This window comes from Phaenicophaeus curvirostris, chromosome 14 (genome assembly GCF_032191515.1).
Source record: "Phaenicophaeus curvirostris isolate KB17595 chromosome 14, BPBGC_Pcur_1.0, whole genome shotgun sequence".
NCBI classification, from domain to species: Eukaryota; Metazoa; Chordata; class Aves; order Cuculiformes; family Cuculidae; genus Phaenicophaeus; species Phaenicophaeus curvirostris.
The window spans coordinates 12,594,023-12,616,378 of NC_091405.1; the positions used below are offsets into that span (position 1 = coordinate 12,594,023).

General features: G+C 56.5%; 3 protein-coding genes across 5 annotated transcripts in view; 1 reads left to right on the forward strand and 2 right to left on the reverse strand.

Annotated features, from left to right (window-relative positions):
* Positions 1-8,377, reverse strand: part of ATP6V0D1 (ATPase H+ transporting V0 subunit d1) — a 33,006-nt gene extending 24,629 nt beyond the window's left edge. Inside the window, exon 1 of the mRNA XM_069868215.1 lies at positions 8,204-8,377. Within this exon, the coding sequence (XP_069724316.1) occupies positions 8,204-8,333 (130 nt within the window). The 5' untranslated portion in view covers positions 8,334-8,377. The remainder of the gene's footprint in view (positions 1-8,203) is intronic.
* A 1,911-nt stretch (positions 8,378-10,288) lies between these two features.
* Positions 10,289-13,898, reverse strand: AGRP (agouti related neuropeptide). Of its 2 annotated transcripts, none has more exons than XM_069868563.1 (4): positions 13,297-13,898; positions 11,528-11,718; positions 11,157-11,245; positions 10,289-10,544 (listed from the first exon to the last, which is right to left on the reverse strand). In XM_069868563.1, exons 2-4 carry the CDS (start codon positions 11,700-11,702, stop codon positions 10,353-10,355), a joined length of 456 nt encoding a protein of 151 aa, XP_069724664.1. In that variant the 5' UTR covers positions 11,703-11,718; positions 13,297-13,898; the 3' UTR covers positions 10,289-10,352. The 2 variants fall into 2 exon arrangements, with proteins under 2 accessions (XP_069724664.1, XP_069724663.1); XM_069868562.1 differs by having other exon boundaries at positions 10,289-10,547.
* A 2,314-nt stretch (positions 13,899-16,212) lies between these two features.
* On the forward strand, positions 16,213-21,820 carry LOC138726627 (SNF-related serine/threonine-protein kinase-like). 2 transcript variants are annotated; one of them, XM_069868540.1, is made up of 6 exons: positions 16,213-16,306; positions 17,363-18,000; positions 19,382-19,523; positions 19,690-19,902; positions 20,011-20,148; positions 20,283-21,820. In XM_069868540.1, the coding sequence occupies exons 2-6, from the start codon at positions 17,412-17,414 to the stop codon at positions 21,136-21,138; spliced, it is 1,938 nt and encodes a 645-aa protein (XP_069724641.1). In that variant the 5' UTR covers positions 16,213-16,306; positions 17,363-17,411; the 3' UTR covers positions 21,139-21,820. The 2 variants fall into 2 exon arrangements, with proteins under 2 accessions (XP_069724641.1, XP_069724642.1); XM_069868541.1 differs by having other exon boundaries at positions 16,249-16,306; positions 17,360-18,000.
* The last annotated feature ends 536 nt before the right edge of the window (positions 21,821-22,356 follow it).

Sequence of the window (22,356 nt, forward strand, 5' to 3'; positions counted from 1 at the left end):
GTTCTGGAGAGGCTGCACCTCAAATCCTCTGTTCAGTTTTGGGCCCTTCACTACAAGGATATTGAGGGGCTGGATCATATCCAGAGAAGGGGAATGGAGCTCGGGAAGGGGCTGGATCACAAGTGTTAAGGAGGTAGCTGAGAGAACTGGGGTTGTTCAGTCTGGAGAAAATTAAGCCTACACAAAGAGGCATGTTATGTTATTTTGCAGCTATACAGGCCCTGAGAGAGGAAGCAGCTATTGCATACCCTATGATGTCTTCCTCCAGCAGCAAAGCTTCCAAAGCTTTCAGCTTGTTTCCTCAACTCCAACTCTGCTACAGCAAAACCATTGGTTCCCTTTTGCTGTCATGACCTGCAGGTCTGCTTTTACTTTTGAGGCTGCAAGAAGCTGCCTTCCTATTTGGTCACTTGATGGTAGCGATCCAGTGACTGAAAAGCAGAGTTTGCTCCCAGGAGATCAGAGGTGCGTTGCATTTATAGGGGAGTCACACAAGCTGCATGCTGTGCCTTGCAGCCTTTCCCTCAACAGCTCAAAGCAAGTTCCCCTGAACTGTTTGGCTGGAGCATTTTGTCCTGCTCAACAAGGGGGCTGCCTCCCCAACTCTAGAGCACAAGAGCCAGCACAACATTATGTTGCAACTGGAATAAGGGCCATGTTTATATAACACTTGGAATTATTTTTCACAGGGAAGGCCAGCCACAAACTGCAAGAACTAAACTCTTCTGAATCTCTTGTCATCCAAGAAGACAGAACATATTTTTCCAAAAATTGGATCAGATTTACAAACCCCAACTCAATGCATCCCACAGAGTAGCAGTGCCTTACGCGAGCCTGTCCTCCTCCAGCCGCTGGGCCAGTCACAGAGCCTCAGCCAAGGGGCTCTGGGAGTTTTTAATAGGACTATTCCCATGTCAGGCTTCTCAGTTAAGAACTGGCTAACCCCGTGGTTTCACAAATCCCCTGCCAGAAGAGCTGTCCGAGTAGCACGGTGACTAATAAGCAGACCCATTGCTGAGCAAGGCCCAAGCTCTCCAAAAGCCCAAGTTCCTATTTCCTAACACAAGTTCAGATCGAGCTGGAATTGGCCTCTGGCAGCAACAGCAGCACCTCGGCAGGGGCGGCTGCCAGAGATCCCACACGCTGCATGTCGACACGACACTGGCTGCGAGTCTTTCACTGTGCCCTTTCCTCAGCTGCCTGCTGAAGGGAAGAGTGACCTGCACCTCCAGTCAGCTGCTCCCAGTGAGCTCCTCCAGATGTTGGTGAACAGCAGCACATGGCCCTGACCCTGTGATTTGCCTCCTTCGGCACTTTTCAAAGCAATTCAAACACTTTAAAGAACAGCCTGAGCCAGCATTTGTAAAGTGAGCACCAAAATTACCACAACACTTTTGTTCTCTCTCCTGCCCCACAGAAGCTGGTAAATTATGGCCAGATCAGAGTTCCCTGAAAGCTGCCCCGTGCAAGAACACAACAGCTTGTCAGAACAGCTTTTCCTGCTGTTTTTGAGTAGGGCAGCACTGAAGATCATGACGTGCGCTTACAGCCACCTCCTTTCAGCTCCTGGACCGGGCCCTCTGGTTTTGATGCAGCTGTGCATGAGGCCTAAACATCACTGAAGCTTCAACTAACGCACGGCTGTGCCAACGCTCCTTGACATTTCAGATGACATTTTCTTAACACTCGTCCTCTCGCACACAGGCAAGGAATCAGCTTTCACAACTTCCAAGTTGAACTGATGTTTTCACACAATTATCAGCTGTAATCCAAATACCTCATCCCAAAGCTGCTGGGGCCATTACTGCATTCATAAGAATTACAGTATCATTTGCCATCTCCCAGGCCTGATGCAGTAAAGCAGCTGAGGGATCACACAGCAGTCTGCAGATCAGCCTCATCACCCACGTCTCCCTTCAGAAGACTGCAGTCATTACCATTTGGCTCATTGTGGTCTGTTGAGTCTCTTTACAGCCACCTCAGGCACTCCTGAAGCCGATTCTCTGAAACTTCACCTGAAAAGCACCAGGAGACCCTTCATTCCACACAGAATTTAAGATCTCTTCTGTGGCTGCACACCACCAGCACTGCCACACCACCTCTCCTCTGCTATCAAGCAGCAAACTCCTCTGGGCCACAGCTGGACACAGAATTGTCTTCTTTGACCCTTTCCCCCCCATCAGTGTCACATCTAGCTCATCACCTCTGTCCCAGATCATCAAACAGCAGCCTATGTTTCTAGCCCAGACCTTCCTGGGGCTGAATTCATCCCCCTCAGAGCTGAGCTCTTGTTTCCTTCAGAGCCCCTCAACCAGCCAACACTCCTGATCCTTCCAAAAGGCAAGATAACCCCTCCTAGGCTGCCTGCGAGGGAAGCTTCACCTCTACGCACCCTCTCCCCCTCCCCTAAAAGCAGTCACGGCTGTAATCTGAGATTGCAGCACATTTAACAGGACATCAGCCAGGCACCTAGCGCCACAGTTGAAGTGAAAGGCAACAAACCATTCAAAAGCTGAGATAAACGGGGCAGAAAGTCTCGCACTGCAGGAACCATCAGCAGCAGAGGGAAAACAACAAGACAAAAAGCAGTGACAGGCTGTGGAGCTGTACTTGCCAGGAAACCCAGACACCATCATCTCCTCACAAGAGGCAGGACCCAAACAAGGTCTGAAGCTGCACCAGCGCCGAGAAGCTGACCTCAGCTGCTGTTTGAAGCTTAGCTAGGAGAAACTATGAAGCAGATCTCTGTCCAGGAAAGGAGGCCAGAACAAACAGCAAAGAGCCTCTGCTGAACCCTGCAGGAAGTCAGGCACCACAGTGTTTGCCACCATGATCTAGCAGGCTGTGGAAGTGCCATCTTTCTTCCAATAAACAATGTTTTCCTTGAGCTTATTTTAACAGGAGAGCTGGTTAGGCAGCCACAGCGAGTGGTTACACTGGAGGGCACAGGACAAAGCATTGAGATTAACAGGACAGCCTTGCAGCTACTGCTCTGCTGCTGCGCAAGCAGCCATCATTCACAGGACAGGAACAGTCTCTTCTCTCCTCAGGTCTCACCATTCCCATACACTCTGCCTCATCTGACAAACGAGGCTCTCTGGGATAGGGACATGCTTCCTGCACAGCCCCAGCAAGCATGGGTCAGCTTTTCATAAATAAAGGGCTCCTACAAGCCAGGAGACAGGCAATATCATTATTGTGCTTTCAGAAGGTCCCTACTATATTATGGTTTGGCTTCTACGCCTACTGACTTCAGGGTTTGAACCAAATCACTCTCAGAGTACAAGTTGGGTCTAAGCATGGCCACCCTTCGGGACCACCAAGTGGCCTTTCCTTGCCTGGCTGTACAGCAAAGGAGCTGTACAGCTCATGGTTTAGCCCCGGCCCAGCCTGACTGGCAGCTAAATGCAAGCATTTGTGGTTCCCTGGCTCTTTGCAAGGGAAGGGGAGAGGAAAATGAGAGACTTGTAGCTTGGAAACTAAACCAAATTTAATGGAATAATAATAGCTCTAAAGAAAATAATAAGAAAATAACAAAATATATACAAATATACAAAACCGCCCCCCTCCATTACATCACAGATGCTGTAGAGCAGGCATGGAGAAAAGATCTCGGGCTGGACTCAACAGCAGGAGGGAGCTGGACTCAGAAACTGGATTCAGAAACACATTGATCCACAGGCAAAAGAAAGACAAGATCCATATTGGATGTCAGTCATCAAAGAAAAGAGGTCAACCCTTGTGATCACTCAGTTTTATCCCAAGTATGAGGTATATGGGATGGAACACTCTGTTGGTCAGTCTTGGGTCACCTGTCCTGCCCACCCCTCCCTGCAGGTGCAACCATTTTCCACCCCAGTCACAGCATTCTACCAACTCGAGGATGGTCTTTGTTTCTATAGGAATAAGTATAAGCAATGGCCTTTCTGCATACCAATGTGCCCTGTGATCACTGCTAGAGACAAACACTGTCTGAAAAACATACAGTTAACTTTCAAAAAATGAAATTAAGTAATGAGCCTTAGCTGAAGTTTGAAAAATTGATCCTACTTTAGCTCAAACCAGAACAACAGGAAAGGATCTATCCTGTTTTCCCCACACTCAAGAGAACATCACGAGCTCCACCAGGAACCAAGGTGCCAAAACCACCCTTAGAGATAGTTTGTAACTCTGGAAGCAGTGCAACTTCTCTACACAAGAGAGGGCACCCTGCCCATACTGTTAAGCTGAAAGAGAAGCCCAGCTCCAGCCTTTTGGGGCCCAAATTCCCAGACCGCAGTGATGAAACAGAGAAGAGTAGCACAGCCTCTCCCACTCTTCTCTAGATGAAAGGAGACACGGAGAACACTTGGTACTCAACACCACAAAACAGAGGCAGCTCAAGCACATGCCCAGTACATTCAGTATCACCTCTCCTCTGCATGCAGCAAGGGGAGAGGGTGGGGAAAGAGGAGGTCTCCACACTGAGATAACATTTAGGACAGCAAGCCTTTAGCAATCCACTCCTGAGCTGACTTCTGGGCAGCAAGGACTATGCAGAGCAACTCTGGAAATACTGTTCGCAGCTCAAAAACAACCAGTCAACCTGTCCAAACGTGGTTTATTCCACACCACCCAGCCCTGCATCAAGTGCAGGTGGTCACTATACACTGCTAGAGATTAGTCTGACAAAAAACAAGGCTCAGCACCATGTTGAAGGTAAAGAAATTCCTGTCTCCAAAGATGATGCTTTTGGGCACTTCCCGGGCTCCATACACTTTTTGCAGCACAGAGCACTGCAGGGTGACAGCAGAGCCTGTCGATAACCTGCATTCCAGTCCCAGACTGAACTCTGCTTCTTCAAAGTGGCACCACTGCCCAACTGCATCAACAGATTTTTATTCTCCAGAGGCGATTCCAGATCTCTAACAGGCTACCATGGCTTTTAGAGGTTGGAAACAGCTCACCATCCTTTTGACAGTAGAAATCTGGGCGACTCCTAAGCTTGATTATCCAAGACAGATTCCACTCAAGGACAGATTCACACGCACATCACCGAAGCCAGGGAAAGCAGCTCCAAGTCCTTCACTGACACCTTGTGTCGGAAGCAGGAACTGGCTACAACAGAAGGGCAAGCAGGTTCCAAGCTCCAGCACAGGTGTACAGCACACAAACACCTCAGGCTGGGAAACAACCAAAGCACCAGGGCTTTGGGAGCTGAAAGAAGGGATTAAATGTATTGTTGCTGAGGGTTTCATGACAAAGTTTAAGCCGAAACAGCGCTCTTGACCTCGCCTCAATCCTGGTCGTGTCTTCCTGCCCCTTTTTAAAGCCAGCTCAGGAGTCCACCTGATCACAGAGAGCCTATTTGGCTCTATTTCTGACTCATCAAGAAGCAAGAGCTCAAATCTCCTTACTTCATGATCAGACAAGCAGCTACAGCAGAGGATCACACAGAAAAGCTCAATCTCCTCCTTCCAGCAGCTCTAACCTGTCAGCCTCAGTCCTGAAGCAGAGAAGTCATTCCCTCTGTGCTTCCACATGGATCCAAGCACAGAAGACTGAGCAGCATTTCATACCTGGAAGCAGTGTCCTCCAAGCAATGTCAACATCAGTGACCAGCCAGATACCCAACTCCCAGGGCCTGCCCCCACACAGCTTTGGTCCTTCAGGAGTTCTCCATGGCCAAGGTGACTACCCGCTCCAGGACTGGGAGTAATTACAGAGACAGGTTCCTGGCTACTTATTTTGGCTGCTAATAAAGTAGCCCCTGCTTGGATTTAGTGCAGACAAGCATCTGGGAGAGAAAGAACACATGTTAAAACATCAGTGAAGCACAGAAAACAGATAGTGAAATGGGAAAACCAGAACTGAAGGGACAGAGGAGACAGATGGTCTGACTGCAGACCTATGGGTGATCACGAGCAGCATTCCCTTGAAGAAAAATCCTTCTACAAGACCACAACTAGACAGGGGCCAGAAAGACAAACGGAGGCAGAATGACACTGGCAATGAACTTGGAACAGCCTTAAAGCTCTGAATGAATCTTGACGAGAAGCACTGCAGCAGCCGCCAGCAGAGAGCTGTCAGGGACAGGACAGTAACCACACCAAGACTAACGTACGGGAACTCCAAACTGACTCATTCCAAATGCAGAAATACCTCCCACTGCCCTCCTTCAAGCCCTGGGCTCCACAGCAAGAACTACAGAGACAAAAGAGCTGGAAAAAAAAATCTGACTGAAAAGGGGCTTCTGTTCTAAGCAAAAATATCCTGAGTGTTTTTAAGGTAGAGTTGTCAGCACATCACAGCAGTCTGTTCACATTATGTTGTTTAACATTTGTGTGAGCAGGTCACTTGCACCCAAGGTTCCGCTGGCCAAGGATCCCTGTAGATATTCAATATTAATTTCAATCACTCAGCAACAATCAAGATAAAGCTGATGCTTACAAGTATTTTTAGAAGAAAGAACAATTCAGTAGTTTTAGCTCCCAGACAAACAACATCTCTGGATACACGTTTCTAGCCTATTTCAATAGGGACCTGGTTGTGATCCAGGTTCAGGACACAAATGAGTGAAAAGCCACTGATACAGAAGGACAGTTTAGCACCAATTAAGATGACAAGCTGACCATAGGCAACGTGTATCACAGAACAAAATCTTCACAGTTCTCCAGATTTGTACCCACCGATCCAGAAAAAAAAAGATGATGGCTGGAAGTCAGAATCAGCCTCAGAAGCAAACTCAAACTTACTTGCAAAGGGTAATTCTCTGGTGAATTTACGAAGATCTGCAACATTTTTTCCACTTGCAATACTTCAATAAAAGCAGATACTTTTCCAAGACAACCTGATCTCAAAAACTGATCCTGGGTATCAGCTACCCCAATAATCTTACTTCTCGCCTTGAAAAGGTTCTCTTGTGCTGCCTGCCATTTAGGAAGTGAAAGCACAAAACAAGACTCATGAGCAAAGCCTGACAAACCATCCAGACTCCCAACAATCACAGGACACGACAAGCGGACAATGAGCCTCATGGCCACGAAGGTCAAGTCGAGCCTGGGGTGCAGGAAGGGTGTGGCCAGCAGGATGAGGGGGTTGTCCTCTCCCTCTACTCTGTCCTAGCAAGGTCCCATGTGGAGTCCTGTGTCCAGATCAGGGCTCCCCAGCTCAAGAAAGACAGAGAACTATTGGCGAGAGCCCAGTGGAGGCCTTGGAGATGATGAGGGGACTGGAACATCTCTTACAATGAGAGGCCGAGAGACCTGCGTCTGTTCAGCCCCGAGAAGAAAAGACTGAGAGGAGATCTAATCAATACTTATAAGTGTCCAAAGGGTAGGGCTCAGGAAGATGGGGCCTGACTCTTTTTAATGGTGCCCAGTGACAGGACAAGGGGCAATGGGCACAAACTGGAGCACAGGAAGTCCCACCTGAACATGAGGAAAAACTTCTTCACTGGAACAGGCTGCCCAGGGAGGTGTGGAGTCTCCTTCTCTGGAGATATTCAAAACCATCTAGACACATTTCTGGGCTACCTACTCCAGGCGGCTCTGCTTTGGCAGGGGGTTGGACTGGATGAGCTCCAGAGGTCCCTTTCAGCCCTAGCCACTGTAGGATTGTGCAATACACACCCCCCAGCTGTGCAGCCACCCCGAAGCCCTGCGAGCCCAGGCTTCCTCACACACTGCACCAGCTGTTGCAATCGCTGGGCCGGGCTGACCGGGAAGCTGAGTCAGCTGAGCTTGCAGAGAGAGGCGGGGGGACCCGAGGGCCCAGGAGGGAATGGGGGCGGGGGGAACACCCGAGGGCCTGGGAGAGAATTAGCTGGAGGGGGGGAAGGACGGGATCCGAAGGCCTGGGAGGGAATAGGAGACGGGATGGGGACGGGAGACAGGGACAGGACCCAAGGGCCTGAGAGGGAATAGAAGGGGGACGAGGGGGGGAACACCCGAGGGCCCGGGAGGGAATGAGGTGGGAGGTGGGGTGGACGGGACCCGAGGGCCTAGGAGGGAATGGGGGTGGGGACGAGGGGGGAACGCCCGAGGGCCCAAGAGGGAATGAAAGGGGTACTTAGAAAGCCCAAGAGGGAAAAGAAAGGAGTGGACGAAGAGCCCAGGAGGAGCAAGCGCCCCTAAAGCGCCGCTGCGGGCTCTGCCTCCCCCCGCCAAGGGCTCCCACCCGGCCGAGCACTCGCCTCGCGGCGCCCCCGCCGCCCCGCACTCACCCTCCAGGCTCTCGCACTGCACTAGGTTCACGTAGTCGCCCTGCCGCAGCACCCCCGCCTTAAAGCCGCGCACCAGCCCTTCCAGGTACCCGTTATCCACGTTAAAGTACAGCTCCGGGAACGACGACATCTCGCTGATGGCGGCGGCGGCGCCTCACGTGACCCCGCGACGCGATCACGTGACGCGGGCGGCCTCCCCACCGATCACGTGGTCGGCGGCCGCCCTCCGCCGGTCACGTGACGGAGCGGTCCCGCCCCTCCCGGTTAAGGTTGGGGGGGCAGAGTTATAGCCCAGTGTGGCCCAGTACGGGGTGATGCGGCCCAGTACGGCCCAGTACGACTGGTACATCAAAGTACAGCCCAGCACGGTGCTGTGGGAACCACAATAGAATGGTTCGGGTTGGAAGGGACCTGAAAGCCCATCCAGTTCCAGCCCTCTGGCCCGGGCAGGGACACCTCCCGCTGGATCAGGGGCTCAAAGCTCCATCCAACCGTGAACCCCTCCAGGGATGGGGCAGCCGCAGCTTCCCTGGGCAACTGTGCCAGTGCCTCACCGCCCTCGGTGAAGAGTTTCTTCCTAATGTCTAATTAAATCCAATTTCATAGAATCACAGAATCGTAGAATAACCAGGTTGGAAGAGACCCACCAGATCATCGAGTCCAACCATTCCTATCAAACACTAACCCATGCCCCTTAGCACCTCATCCACCCGTGCCTTGAACACCTCCAGGGAAGGTGAATCAACCCCCTCCCTGGGCAGCCTCTGCCAGTGCCCAATGACCCTTTCTGTGAAGAATTTTTTGCTAATGTCCAGCCTAAACCTCCCCTGGCGGAGCTTGAGGCCATTCCCTCTCGTCCTGTCCCCTGTCACTTGGGAGAAGAGCCCAGCTCCCTCCTCTCCACAACCTCCTCTCAGGTAGTTGGAGAGAGCAATGAGGTCTCCCCTCAGCCTCCTCTTCTCCAGGATAAACACCCCCAGCTCTCTCAGCCGTTCCTCATAAGGCCTGTTCTCCAGCCCCCTCACCAGCTTCGTTGCTCTTCTCTGGACTCGCTCCAGAGCCTCAACATCCTTCTTGTGGTGAGGGGCCCAGAACTGAACACAGGATTCGAGGAGCGGTCTCACCAGTGCCGAGTACAGAGGGAGAAGAACCTCCCTGGACCTGCTGGTCACACCGTTTCTGATCCAAGCCAAGATGCCATTGGCCTTCTTGGCCACCTGGGCCACTGCTGGCTCATGTTCAGTTGCTGTCAACCAACACCCCCAGGTCCCTCTCCTCCAGGCAGCTTTCTAGCCAGGCTTCTCCTAGTCTGTAGCACTGCACAGGGTTGTTGTGCCCCAAGTGCGGGACCCAGCACTTGGCCTTGTTAAACCTCATGCCATTTGACTCTGCTCAGCAGTCCAGCCTGTTCAGATCCCTATTAAAGCTATTCAGATCCCTTTAAAGCTATTCCTGCTCATCCCATCACTCCATACCCTTGTAAAAAGTCCCTCCCCAGCTTTCCTGCAACCCCTTCAGGTACTGAGGCTGCTCTAAGGTCTCCCTGGCACCTCCCCTTCTCCAGGCTGGACAACCCCAATTCTCTCAGCCTGTTCTCGTAGGAGAGGTGCTCCAGCCCTCGGATCATCTTTGTAGCCTCCTCTGGACCCGTTCCAACAGTTCCACATCCTTCTTATGTTGGGGATTCCAGAACTGGACACAGGACTCCAGCTGGGGTCTCATGAGAACAGAGTGGAGGGGCAGTATCCCCTCCCTTGCCCTGCTGGCCATGCTGCTTTGGATGCAGCCCGGGATACGGTTGGCTTTCTGGGCTGCAAGTGCACACCCCAGCTTCCCCAGCGCCCTGTGAGGCCTCCTCCATCCCCAGGGAGCAGGCTGAGCACACCACCAGCCACACCAGCAAAGGCACTAGGGATGAGGTTCACCTCTGGCACCTGTCTGTAGGGTTTGGGGGCTTCTCACAGCCCCCACAGACGTTTTGTCCCCTGGGTTCACCTGGTGACATATAAGATCACAGAGGTCTTTTCCCATCGTAACGATTTTTATGAGTCTAAGATCATCAAGCTTTTGCTAATTGATGGTTTATTAGAGATGCAAAGGAGGAGGCAGCACACGTGGGCAAGGAGCCGGCAGCCCTGGGGCGCAGGCGCTAGTTTTTGCCGCACGGGAAGCCGGTGCTGATTTTCCTACAGTAGCAAAAAGCGTTGAAGAAGCGGCAGTAGCAGGTGGCACAGGGGTCGCAGCAGGGGACCTGGTGCCCAAGGCAGGACTCCAGGAGGCGGACGCAGCGGCGGGGGGAGCGCTCCTCGCGGCCCGCAGCTTGCAGTTCTGTGGATGATGCCTGCTGGAGAGAGGAGGAGAAGAGTTGGTGCTGGACCACGGTGTCAGCAATACAGAACTGCATGGCGGAGAGCAGAGGGTGACTGCTGAAACCTGCCACCGCCAGCAGTGGGGAGCGCTGTCATGCTCAGCTTTGGGCTCAGTCTGTTGGAAATCACCACTGAGCCCCTGGGGTCTCTGTGGGCATCACTGCCTCTTCCGTCACGTCTCAAGGACTTATTTATTTTGAAGTGCAGCCTCAACTTTAGTGAAGGGAGCCATGCATTCTGCTAAACAAAGGCACCAGGGTCTGAGCCAGGCAAGACATGGCACCACCTGGTGAGCTTCAGCTCTACAGAGGCTTCCTGGGCTGTGCTTGAGGTTAATTAAGTGGATCGCAGGAGTTCAGGCTTGGACCACCCTCCCCAAGTGCCACAGCCCCTTGCGTGTCTAGGCAGCCTCAGCTTCTCCTGCCCGGGCTGCTCCTGTGCAGGCGACGAGCGGACACTCCCCAGGCAGCACCACTCTGGGCTCCAAAGCACCCCTGGCTCTGAAGGCAGCGAGGAGGCTGCTATGTCCTGAGCTCCCCGCTTAGCCATTTAGGGTGTCTGTGGGAAAGCTCAAGGTGAATTACCTGTGGTTCCAGCATGCCGACTCTCTGCACAAGGTCACCGTTGGCTTCTTGGACCTCCAGGGCCTCAAACCCCATCCTGGGGAGAGCTCCTGTGAGATACAGAAAGGCTGGTCAAGGAGACTGCTGGGAGATTCTGCTCTGATTCTGCTCTGATTCCCACAGTTATGTGTGCCCCCAAAAAAATGCACCCCACTCCCTGTGGGCTGCCAGGCTGCTCCCACTGGCCAGCGAGAGGAGAAGTTGTGCTGCTTGAAGAGGATCCCCTGCATCCAGCCCTGAGTGTGGGACACCCACTTCAATTTGGGGGGCTCTGAGTATGCCAGCAAACGGCTGGGGGGTGCAGCAGGAGGACAAAGAGGCACAGGACTCACCCGCTGGCTCTGCAGACATCTCCTTGACTTTCCGTAGCAGGCTGGAATAGTGGGCTCTGTCAGCTCCCTCCAGCCCACCAGTTGCCTTTAGCAGATGGCCACGGCCGAGGTCGGCAGCAAGGATGGTCTGGAGCCCCTGCAGCAGCCCGCAGCACAGCAGCACCACGTTCAGCATGGTCCTGGGGGACAACCTGCGCAGAGGGGGCCCAGCCTGGGTCAGCCTGGCCTGGCCCCCACCTCCACCCCACCGCTGTCACTCCCTAAGCGAGCGGCAGCCTCTGCCAGCACAGCTGCTGAACCAGGGTGTTCGCTCTCTCAGACTTCAGAGCTTCTCTCAGGCCACCACATGCCTGGGAGCTTTGCATGGACCCTCTCGAGCTAACACGCGGGCTGCGGGGCACCCTGCGTCCAGGCACATTCGTGATTTCACCACAGAGGCAGATGAGCAGCAGAGGATGGAGTGAGGCTTGACTTTTCTTCCAGTGGTTCAGGATCTTCCTTCCCCACACACAGGCCATTGTAATGCCATGCATTCACCTCCTGCACGTGCATGAGCTGTGGTCAAAACGTCTGACATGGCTCCTTTCAGGCTCCGTGCTCCTTAATTTTAAAGACCAGATGCTGCATCTGGGCTTGAACATGTGACAGGACCTTGCAAACAACAGCCAGCTCTGGGATCTCACAAGGTCCTCAAGTACCACCAGAGGCAGCCACACACACCCCAGCAGCTCCACCTGTGCCCTTTTCCGTGGCAGCGCTGAGGGAAGCGCGACTCGTGCATTTTCTCTCAGTCCTGCGTTCTCTCCTCCCTCTCCAGCCACCATCCCTTAAGCCATATTTCAGGCAGGTTTGCGACGTTGCCAGCAGGAGCCCAGGGAACAGCAGGAGCAATCTTACATGGCTGGAATGCACAGGACATCCTCAACATTGCAGCTGGAGCAGCAATAACCCTGAAAAATTTCCCTAGGAAATGTTGAACTTCTTTCCTACAACTCTTTGCAACACAACCACAGTGTTTGGGCAGAATAACCAAGCGTGAGGCTCTGAGAAGGTAAAGTGCAATGCAGAGGCTGGCAGGGAAAACAGGCAGGCACGTGGTTTTGCTTAAGGACTGCAGAGATCGCTGGGTGTCAGAGCCAAGACCTTTGCAGGCAGTTCCAGCCCCTCTGTGCCACCCAGTTACCTGAAGAACCCACCGACACTTGGCTGCGTGGCTTCCACGTGGGAAGCAGTTGGATGCAAAGCCCCCTCTGCCTCAGACGTGGACACTGTCATGAGAAGATGTTCCCCCAGCTGGACCAGCTTCATTTCCGTCTGACCCCACTGCAGGGTTTGCTTCTCCCTCCTCAGTCGTGGGGGGGATCAGCAGAAGGGAGGAAGGTGAGGATGAAGCTGTAAAGCTGAGAAGAAGGTGTGGCGGGGCTGGAGGGGTCTCGGCAGGGAGGAAAACCACCTGGGGAAGGACTGGGTGACCTGGAGAGACTGGACACATCATGCCCAGAGGTGGGGAAGAGCAGCTGCTGCAGAGTTGGGCTGTGGGAGCCTCGCAGGGAACCAAAGAAAAGGGGCCAGGCTGCTGTGTTGGCAGCATTGAGGCTCTAGCCCTGGCTTCAGCAGCCCAAAGCTCTGCCGGCCACTTCTCATCTCCCCATCCTCACAAAATCACTGAGCTCTTTGCCAGGAGAGGACCCTCCACAGTGTGGGGAGCTCCACAGCCATCAGCATCACACCCCAAATGCCCCCAGACCCTTCCCATGGGAAGCACTGACCTCTCTGAGCGCAGACGGGACTTGCTGCTCGCTGCTCCACCGAGCTCACCAGGAGCGCCGCTACTGCTCTTTGCCTCTATGTCCTCCTCCCCACATGCTTACTGGAATTTATATGGGCTTTTTATTAATTAAGTGCTGCAGCCACATGACTCCGCTAACTACCAGGTAGGTGGGCTTCTCTGGAAACAGGGCTTTGTCTGGACAAAGAGGAAGCAGCAGGGCGATAGGCGGGAGGGGGGACTCCTTCACTGCCCCCCGCGTGGATGTGGGGAGGAACAGGTCCCCACTGGCCCTGTTAGCCACGGAACAATCCCCACCACCCTGCCAGGCCGCTTCCCTCTCCAGCCGTGCCTAAGCAGCGCCAAGGCTGCAGCTTGAGGACATCTCCCAGTTGCCAGTTAAATACCAGGGCGGCAGGCCTTTTGCCCGAGACACACCAAGCTCTCTACCAGTTTTCAAAGGGAATATTGCCCACCCATAGCTCCTGGCAGGTGTGCAGACACAGTCCGGAGCCTCCAGAAGTCTTCCACTCCTGACCATTCACCATCTGCAGATCCTTCATGCTCCCACCTCTGTTAACTGCATCTCTCTTTTCATTTATCCTTTAGAAAATCTGCAGCTCTGCAAAGCCAGGTGCTCTCAGGGGAGCTCCTTGGTGCATGCCAGGCTTGACTCCACCATGGGAAGGAAGGAACCAGCTGCACTGTTCTCCCCAGCCCTGGCGCTGTGGCTTTTATAGACATCAAATATAGCTCCTTGAGCTTCTTGGTGCTGAGACCATTAAAGGACACTCCAAAACACAAAGGCAGCTGCAGCCAGCCCAATGCAGCTGGTGCAGGTGGCATCTCTGCAGCCTCTCCTGGCCAGGGCTGCAGGAGACGATCAGCTGCAGCATCCCAGTTCACCACGAGCCTGTTCCAGCCATTTGAACAGAGGGTTTCAAGCAGTGTTGGCATGTGTACAACAGGCAATTACCTAAAAGGTAAAGAGCCTGCAGCACCCAGCTCCCCATCAGGAGAAGAACCTGACCTCAACACTTCTGGGCCTTTCACGATGAAGAGCCAGGCTGGGGTCAGCCAAAAGAGGCCGTGGCAGGAGATGCTGCTCATTCACGGAACACCCGCAGTCCCCTCCTGTACAAACAGCAGCAGACCCGAGAGCTGTTTCCTAGAAACCTCAGTGCCAGAAGCCAGAAAGGAATCACCTTTCCATTTGAATCCCCAGATGCACACACAGGGTGCCAAATTGCCTGAGCACCCAGCATCCAGGGGGCTGCCACCTCCTCTGCTTCCCTGGCGACATCCTCCTCTGCCTGCACACAGCCTGCCCATCCCTAGGTTAGCAGCTCATCTGGGCTTCTTTGGAAATGCCCACGTCCTCGGGGAGCTGCAGCCCTGCAAGGAAAAGGGGAGGTAAGTCAAGAGAGGGGTTCAGTTTCCAGCTGCAGGAAGCAATCAGCACCCCGCTGGGTCCTCAGAGCACAGCACCCAGCCGCCTCCTGCACCCCCGTGCCTGCATGAAGACTCATCTGTGTTTGAGGCAGGCTTGGCAGCCCCCTTCTTTCCATTCCAAGAGCCCAGGTGGATGCTAAGCCCCCCAACCAACCCCACTCCTGTGGCTGAGCATCCTGATCCTCCCAGTTTCTGCATCCGCAGCCCCGGAGGGATCAGGACTTGGTCCCTGAGGCCCCCAGCTGACGCAGCCCCCGAGTGAGACCTCAGCCCTGCTCATTAGGGCCTGTTTGCAGCGCGCACGGCTGCGGTGCAGGACTTCTGGGAAGGCATTAGCGGTAACGAGGGCGGCTGTGCTGAGAGCTTTTTAATCTGCAGAAGCAACATCTGCTTTGTGCGCATCCCCATGGCCAGTAACGAGCTAAATGAGGCAGCCGGCCGCTCGCAGGGCCGCTTCCAGGAAAAGAGCGGGGGACAAAGCTGCTCCCCCAGCCCTGGCTCGGTGCTCCTGGACCAAGCGAGGGTGGGAGCAGGTGATGGAGTGGGTCTGGTGATGATCGGTGTCCCAGGCAGGAGGGTAGCGGGGCAGGAGCCCATCCTGACACAAGAAATGGTCGCTGTTACAAAAAGTGGAATATTTTTGAGTTAAGCTAAAACAGAGTTAAGTTTCATCTGAGTAATTGTATCCTTTGAAAGTTAGACAGAAGGTCCCTCTGAGAGCATGTTTGCTTTAAAACCATAGAATCATAGAATACTTTGGGTTGGAAGGGACCTTAAAGCCCATCCAGTTCCAGCCCCCCTGCCCTGGGCAGGGACACCTCCCAGCAGACCAGGCTGCCCAAGGTCCATCCAACCTGCCCTTGGACACCTCCAGGGATGGGGCAGCCACAGCTCCCCTGGGCAACCTGGGACAGGGCCTCCCCACCCTCATGGTGATGAAATTCCCCCTTGTATCTAGTCTAAATCTGCCCCTCTCCAGTTTACACCCATTGCCCCCAGTTCTATCACTCCAAGCCTTTGTCAGCAGCCCCTCCCCAGCTTTCCTGGAGCCCCTTCAGGCACTGGAAGGTCGCTATAAGGTCTCTTTGGAGCCTTCTCCAGGCTGAACAACCCCAACTCTCTCAGCCTGTCCTCATTATGGAGGTGCTCCAGCCCTCGAATCATCCTTGTAGCCTCCTCTGGGCCCGTTCCAACAGCTCCAATTCCTTCTTGTGTTGATGATTCCGGAGCTGGACACACCACTGCAGATGAGGTCTCCCAGGAGAGGAGCAGAGGGGCAGGATCCCCTCCCTCACCCTGCTTTGTGTCAGGTGCTTTGGCGATGATCCCCGCCGCCCGCAGGCTCCCCCGCGGGACCCTGGGGAGCAGGAGGGCTGCCCAGCCCACCCCCGGGGCTCTCCCCCTTCTCCTGGAGGCGGCAGGCGGGCGGCTCGTTCCCGGCCGCGGCGGGTGCGATGAGCTTCACCCCGGCCTCAGCCCGGCCCGCGGGCCCTTTAAGGCGCCGGCCGGGGCCGTGACGTCACGGGGCGGGGGAGCCCGGGACCGCAGCTCCGCGCCCGGTGAGGGGGGCAGCGAGCTGGGGATGGGGGTACCGGGGGGATGGGGGTAACCGGGGGATGGGGGTACCCGGTGATGGGGGTACCCGGGAGATGGGGGTAACCGGGGGGATGGGGGTACCCGGTGATGGGGGTACCCGGGAGATGGGGGTACCCGGGAGATGGGGGTAACTGGGGTAATGGGGGTACCCGGGGGGATGGGGAGGGGAGCTGGGGTATCAGGGGGCTGGGGAGGGGGATATAGAGATACCCAGGGTGATGGGGAGTGGAGGATATTGGAGTAGCCAGGGTGATGGGGGAAGGGAGATGGGGGTAAGCAGGGTGATGGGGAGAGGGGGGTATTGGGGTACCCAGAGTGATGGGGAGGAGAGGTGGGGTGTCAGGGGGCTGGGGAGGGGGGATATTGGGGTACCCAGAGTGATGGGGAGTGGAGGATATTGGGGTACCCAGAGTGATGGGGAGGGGAGATGGGGGTATCCAGGGTGATGGGGAGTGGGGGATGTAGGGGTGAGAAGGGTGATGGGGAGAGGGGGGTATAGGGGTAACCAGGGTGGTGGGGAGGCGAGGGTATTGGGGTACCCACGATGCTGAAGATGTGGAGTTGGCAGTATGGGGGTGCCCAAGGTGCTGGAGACTGGAGGTGGGGGTATTGGGGTGCCCAGTGTGCAGCGGAGTCAGGATCTGTAGATGGGGTATTGGGGTGCTCCACATGCTGAGTAGGGGAGGTGAGGCAGTTGGGGTACCCATGGGGCTGGAGACATGAAGACAGGGGTACTGGGTCCCCAAGGTGCTGGGGTGCTGGGCACCTGGATGTAGGGATATCGGGATGCTCTGGGGTGCTGGGGACTGAAGGTGGAGGTGTTGGGGTTCTGAGGGTGCCGGGGACTAGACGTGGGGGTACAGATGGGTGCCCAGGTCCTAGGATGCTGGACACTAGGAGATGGGGTGTCAGGGGTGCCCAGGGTGCTGGGCACTGATTCCTAGGGGTCCTAGTGCCTGTGGTGCTTGTGGATGTGGTGTTTGGGGGTGCCTCATCCCCCACCCGACATCGCTCAGCAGCTCCCCCTCCAACAGCACCTGATGCCCATCCCCACCTGACGCCGCCACCATGGCCGGGGTGCAGGGCTGCGTGGAGGGGAAGATTGCGGGGCTGTACGACCTGGAGCGCACGCTTGGCAAGGGTCACTTTGCGGTGGTGAAGCTGGCGCGGCACGTCTTCACCGGGCAGCGGGTGGCCGTCAAGGTGATCGACAAGAGCAAGTTGGCGGGGGAAGCGGCCGGGCAGCTCCTGCAGGAGGTGCGCTGCATGAAGCTGGTGCAGCACCCCAACGTGGTGCGCCTCTACGAGGTCATCGACACCCACGCCAAGCTCTACCTCATCCTGGAGCTGGGTGACGGCGGGGACATGTTCGACCACATCATGCGGCACGAGGGCGGGCTGGCTGAGGCGCGGGCCAAGCACTACTTCGCCCAGATCGTCCACGCCATCTCCTACTGCCACAAGCTCCACGTGGTGCACCGCGACCTCAAGCCCGAGAATGTCGTCTTCTTCCAGGAGCAGGGAGTGGTCAAGCTCACAGACTTTGGCTTCAGCAACCGTTTCCAGCCTGGCAAAATGCTCACCACCAGCTGTGGCTCGCTGGCCTACTCGGCACCCGAGATCTTGCTCGGGGATGAGTACGATGCCCCGGCTGTGGGTAAGGGTGGTGGGTTGCAGGCGTGGCTGTGCTCAGCCTGGGGATGTGTCTGCTGTGTGTCCATTGCCTAGAGCAACGTCCTGCCAGCTGGGCATTACTTCTTTTTTTGGCTCCTCATGCTGGGAGCACCCATGCTGTGGTGGCACTGGGAGCAATCCTGTCCCTTGGATGCTCCCAGCCCTTGGTGCAGGGTGTTCCTCCCTGTGGAAACCATCCCTGCATGCACTGAGATCCCAGTGGGCAACGGTTCGTGCCAGGGAGGGGAAAAAGCCTGAGCAGAATGCAAGCCCAGCATGACATCTGCCAGGGCTGAGGAGGAGCAGCGTGAGGGTGCAGCCAGTGCTAGCGATTCTCTGGATGATGCCGGAAGGAAACCTGCTCGGGATGCTGGTGTTTGGGTGGAGGAGCTCTGAAAGTTTCCTTTTCCTCCATCCCCACCCTGAAAACTGCTTCCTCTCCGTGGCTCCCAGCACCTTTCCTCCGCTGGCTGGGGTGCAGGGAGGCCAGGGAGACGGTCCTGGAGTGTGAGAGGGCACCAGGAGGCTCTGCTGGGCCAGAGGGGCCAGAAGGAAGCAGACTGGAGCCAGCTTTGCTGGAATTTGGGGCAGGAGGATTTAGCAAAACAAAACACAAGCCCTTAAAGGAAAAAGCTCAGCATTAGCTCAGGGAAAGGCAGCTCCAGAGCTGAAAACAAGGATGGCTTGTGGAGGCTGTAGAAAAATAAGCTGATGGCTCCGCAAAGGGAAATGAAGGGAGAAAAGCGTCGCAGATGAGAAATCTTCAAAGGCAGGCACTTGACTTAAGAAGCTGAAGGTATTAACGGAGAGCTGCAGGGCGTGCTCAGCATCCTGAAAAAGGGCTTTTGCAGAGGGTTTGTGTACTCCAGAGGAGCAGATGAAGATGCTGCTGGTTCTGTCCCTATCCCTGGCGCAGGGATCCTGCTCTGGCTGGTGCCTGCTCAGCTCTAGGCAGCTGGAGAGCCCGAATCGGTGCTGTGTACCTTCTCCCATTGCTGTGGTGTCCAGGATGGTGTGGGGAGGTCTGTCTGGGGACTGAGAAGCTGAGTAATGACATGAAAGGGTACTGTGGGTGGGCGATAAGGGGGCCAGACCTGAGGGCTGACCCCACCTGGGAGAGGGGATGAGACCTCAGCTGCTTTGGTGAAGAGCCTTGAGACCTGCTTGGATGTGGGGATGGTGAAGGCCCTTCCCTACCTTGGTGGGCTGCGGTCCCCATGCCTGTGGGGCAAAGCCCTGAGAGATGTTGCCTCCAAGGAGCACCCCGAGGAGCACTGATATGTGCTGGCTCAGCACTGGGGATGGGGGCAGGGACCCTCCCGGGCTGTGGTGGGCGCAGCCTGAACTGCTGCTCCTTCTTACAGATATCTGGAGCCTGGGGGTCATCCTCTACATGCTGGTGTGTGGCCACCCCCCCTTCCAGGAGGCCAACGACAGCGAGACCCTCACCATGATCATGGACTGCCGCTACACCGTCCCCCCCCACGTCTCGGCACAATGCGCTGAGTAAGCACCTTTCCCCCCTCCCCGAGGGCCCCCAGGACCCCGACTTATCACCCCCAGCGAGGGGCACCCCTCCCACGAATGACTGGGAGCTGAGGGGGGATAAAACTGCAGAGTTTGGGGTTCGCGTGCTGCTGCAGGACTGCAGCGTCGCCCCTTTCCCTGTCAGTCTCATCTCCAGGATGCTGCAGCGCGACCCAAAGCAGCGGGCGTCCCTGGAGCAGATCGAGGGCCACGCGTGGCTGCAGGGGGTGGACCCGTCCCCCGCCAGCCGCTGCCTGCTGCCCCTCACGTCCCACAAGCGAGTGTCCAAGGAGGAGCACGAAATCATCCTCCAGGCCATGACCTGCGGGAACATCGCCGACCGGGACACCATCCAGGAGTGAGTGACGGGGCCGGGGGGCCAAGGCGGGAGCCCCTCTGAAGGGCTCTGGTCGTCCCTCCAAGCGTGTCCCTCGTGTGCTGACGTGGGTCCCTTGGTGCCGCGCAGGGCGCTGGAGGCCGACCGCTACAACCACATCACGGCCACCTATTTCCTGCTGGCGGAGAGGATGCTGCGGGAGAAGCAGGAGAAACAGGGCCAGCGCCTCAGCCTCGTCTACAACTTGGCCAAGGAGGTGCAGAGCAGGTGAGCCCCTGCTGCCCCGCGTCCCCTGTCCCCTCCTGAGCCACCTTGGGTCCTCGGAGCAGGATCCTGGCTGGTCCCCTCTCCCCTTCTGATGTCCGGCTGCGGACCAACACCTCCATCCTCCCCTTTCTCAGGACCAACTTATTGGACACGTTCAACCCCAAGGGCAGCTCCAGCGGCCTCCTGCCCTTCACGGACGTGCCGGGTGGCCTCGCCACAAAGTCCCGGCTGCCCCCCCTGCCCACCGGAGGGGACATGGGGGGCCGGCAGCCTCATGGAACCCTGCTGAAGGTCCCTGCCATTGAGACCGCGATCACCAAGAGCACCCCGGCCCTGCAGCAGATCTGCGAGGAGGAAGAAGAGGAGGAGGAAGAAGAGGAGGGGAGGCCCAGTGCCATGGAGAGGAAGAGCAGCTCGCTGAACCAGGAGCAGATGCGAGCGTTCCTGTGTTCCCGCCGCCCATCTGGCCGCGGGGAGGTGTGGGGACCCGGGTCTGAGCTGGGGGGCCGGGCTGGGCACCTGGGGGCAGCCTGGGCTGGGAATGGAGTAAGTGGGAGCTGGGGTCCCACAGCCCTCCGGGGCGATGGAGCCGAGCCCCCCAGGAGGGTGGAGGATGTGGAGCTTGAGGGTTCCTTGGCAGGGGGGCCTGGGGAAAGGGGAGCCATCCCATCACCGTGCAGTGGCTCTGCTGGGGTTTCCCAGGCTCCGGGGCCAGAGATGACCCCCATCACCCCTCCAGGCCCCACAGACAAGTCTCCAGCACCCGAATTCCCAGCCCGGTGGTCGGGGGAGAACTTGGGTCCGGGGGGCACCGAGGGGACCGTGGAGAATGTGATCAAGCTGGACCCGGGCAAGGGCAAGGGGGGCAGCCTGCGGGACAGGCTCCTGCAGTTCCCACTCTGCGAGAAAGCTCTGGCCTTCAAAATCCAGCCGGGCCCCAAGGAGAGCCTCCTCTCCCTGGGGCAGTTCAACTGCTGCCACGTCATTTAAACCCCTGCGTGGCGAGGGTCCAGCCCCACGGTGGGGTGCGGGAGGGCACCTGCTCCCCCACCTTGGGTCCTGCCTGCGCCCCGCGGAGCAGCGGACGTGGGGCTAGTGGGGGCATGGAGCCTCTGCCTTGTCACCCGCGGTGGTCACCCCGCTGGCAGCCACCCCGGGCACCTGCTGAGGCACTTGGGGCCGGGCAGGGACAGACCCCTGGGACAGGGCTGCCCGGGGCATGAGGCAGGCTGGGGTCTGTCCCCACACCAGCCAGTGAGTCCCCAAGCCCCCCCAACCCAGGGCTGCCGGGGCAGCTCCACAGCCCTGCATGGACCACGACACATGTTTTTTAACTACTAGAAATAATAATTTTATAAAATAGTCTATTTTAATGTAATTAAATAGAGATTGCTATATCCCCCCCTCGCTTCTCTGCCTGCAGCCCCTCTGCCACCCCCCAGCCGGGGCCAGGCGCAGCCCTGCCCGCGGCTGCTCGTGACCCGATACCCTCCCCTGGGCTCCCCCCGCAAATAAGCGTCCTATTTATTATCTCTTTGTTTTCTTGCTGGCAAGAAATGAATGACGATTGAAGCGTGGGCTGGAGCTCGGCCCAAGCCGCGCGGCGCGGGCAGAAGTGATGGGAGCCGCTGGGAAACAAAGTTCGTCGGGCCAATAAAATAAGCTCGTGGGTTGATGCCGGTGCCACGTCTTGTTGCAAAAACATTGCAGGATAAAGGCCAGGCTGCAGGGCTGCCTGCCAGGGAGCGTCCGCCTGGGCTGAGGTGGGCAGCAGGGGCTGGGCTGGGGGCTGTGCAGCGGGATCGGGATGGTGGGCACGGATTCTCCCTGCCCGGGGCTGGTTTAGCCCTGCTTTCTGCCATACCCAACCACCACCATGTCCCTGTGGAGGGGGAGAGGACCTGCCCTCGCAGCCCCTTCTTGGGGAGGGAGGTTTTGGGCAGCGTGGCGTGTCTGTGGTTGTCCCTCCAGGCAGAGCAGGATTTCTGCCTGCCCCGGGATAGGATCCAAACCAGAGCTCCTGGAGGTGCAGGGGGAATAAGGACAGGGATGAGGAACGCCCAAAGGTGCAAGAAGAACCTGGACCAAGACAAAAGCCCAGCATGGGGCTGAGGTTCAGCTGTGCTCAGCCCCAGGGATGCACCCAGTAACTCCCCAGCCCCTAACCCTGGGGTGGGGGCAGCAGGTCCCCTGATCCCCTAGTTCCCA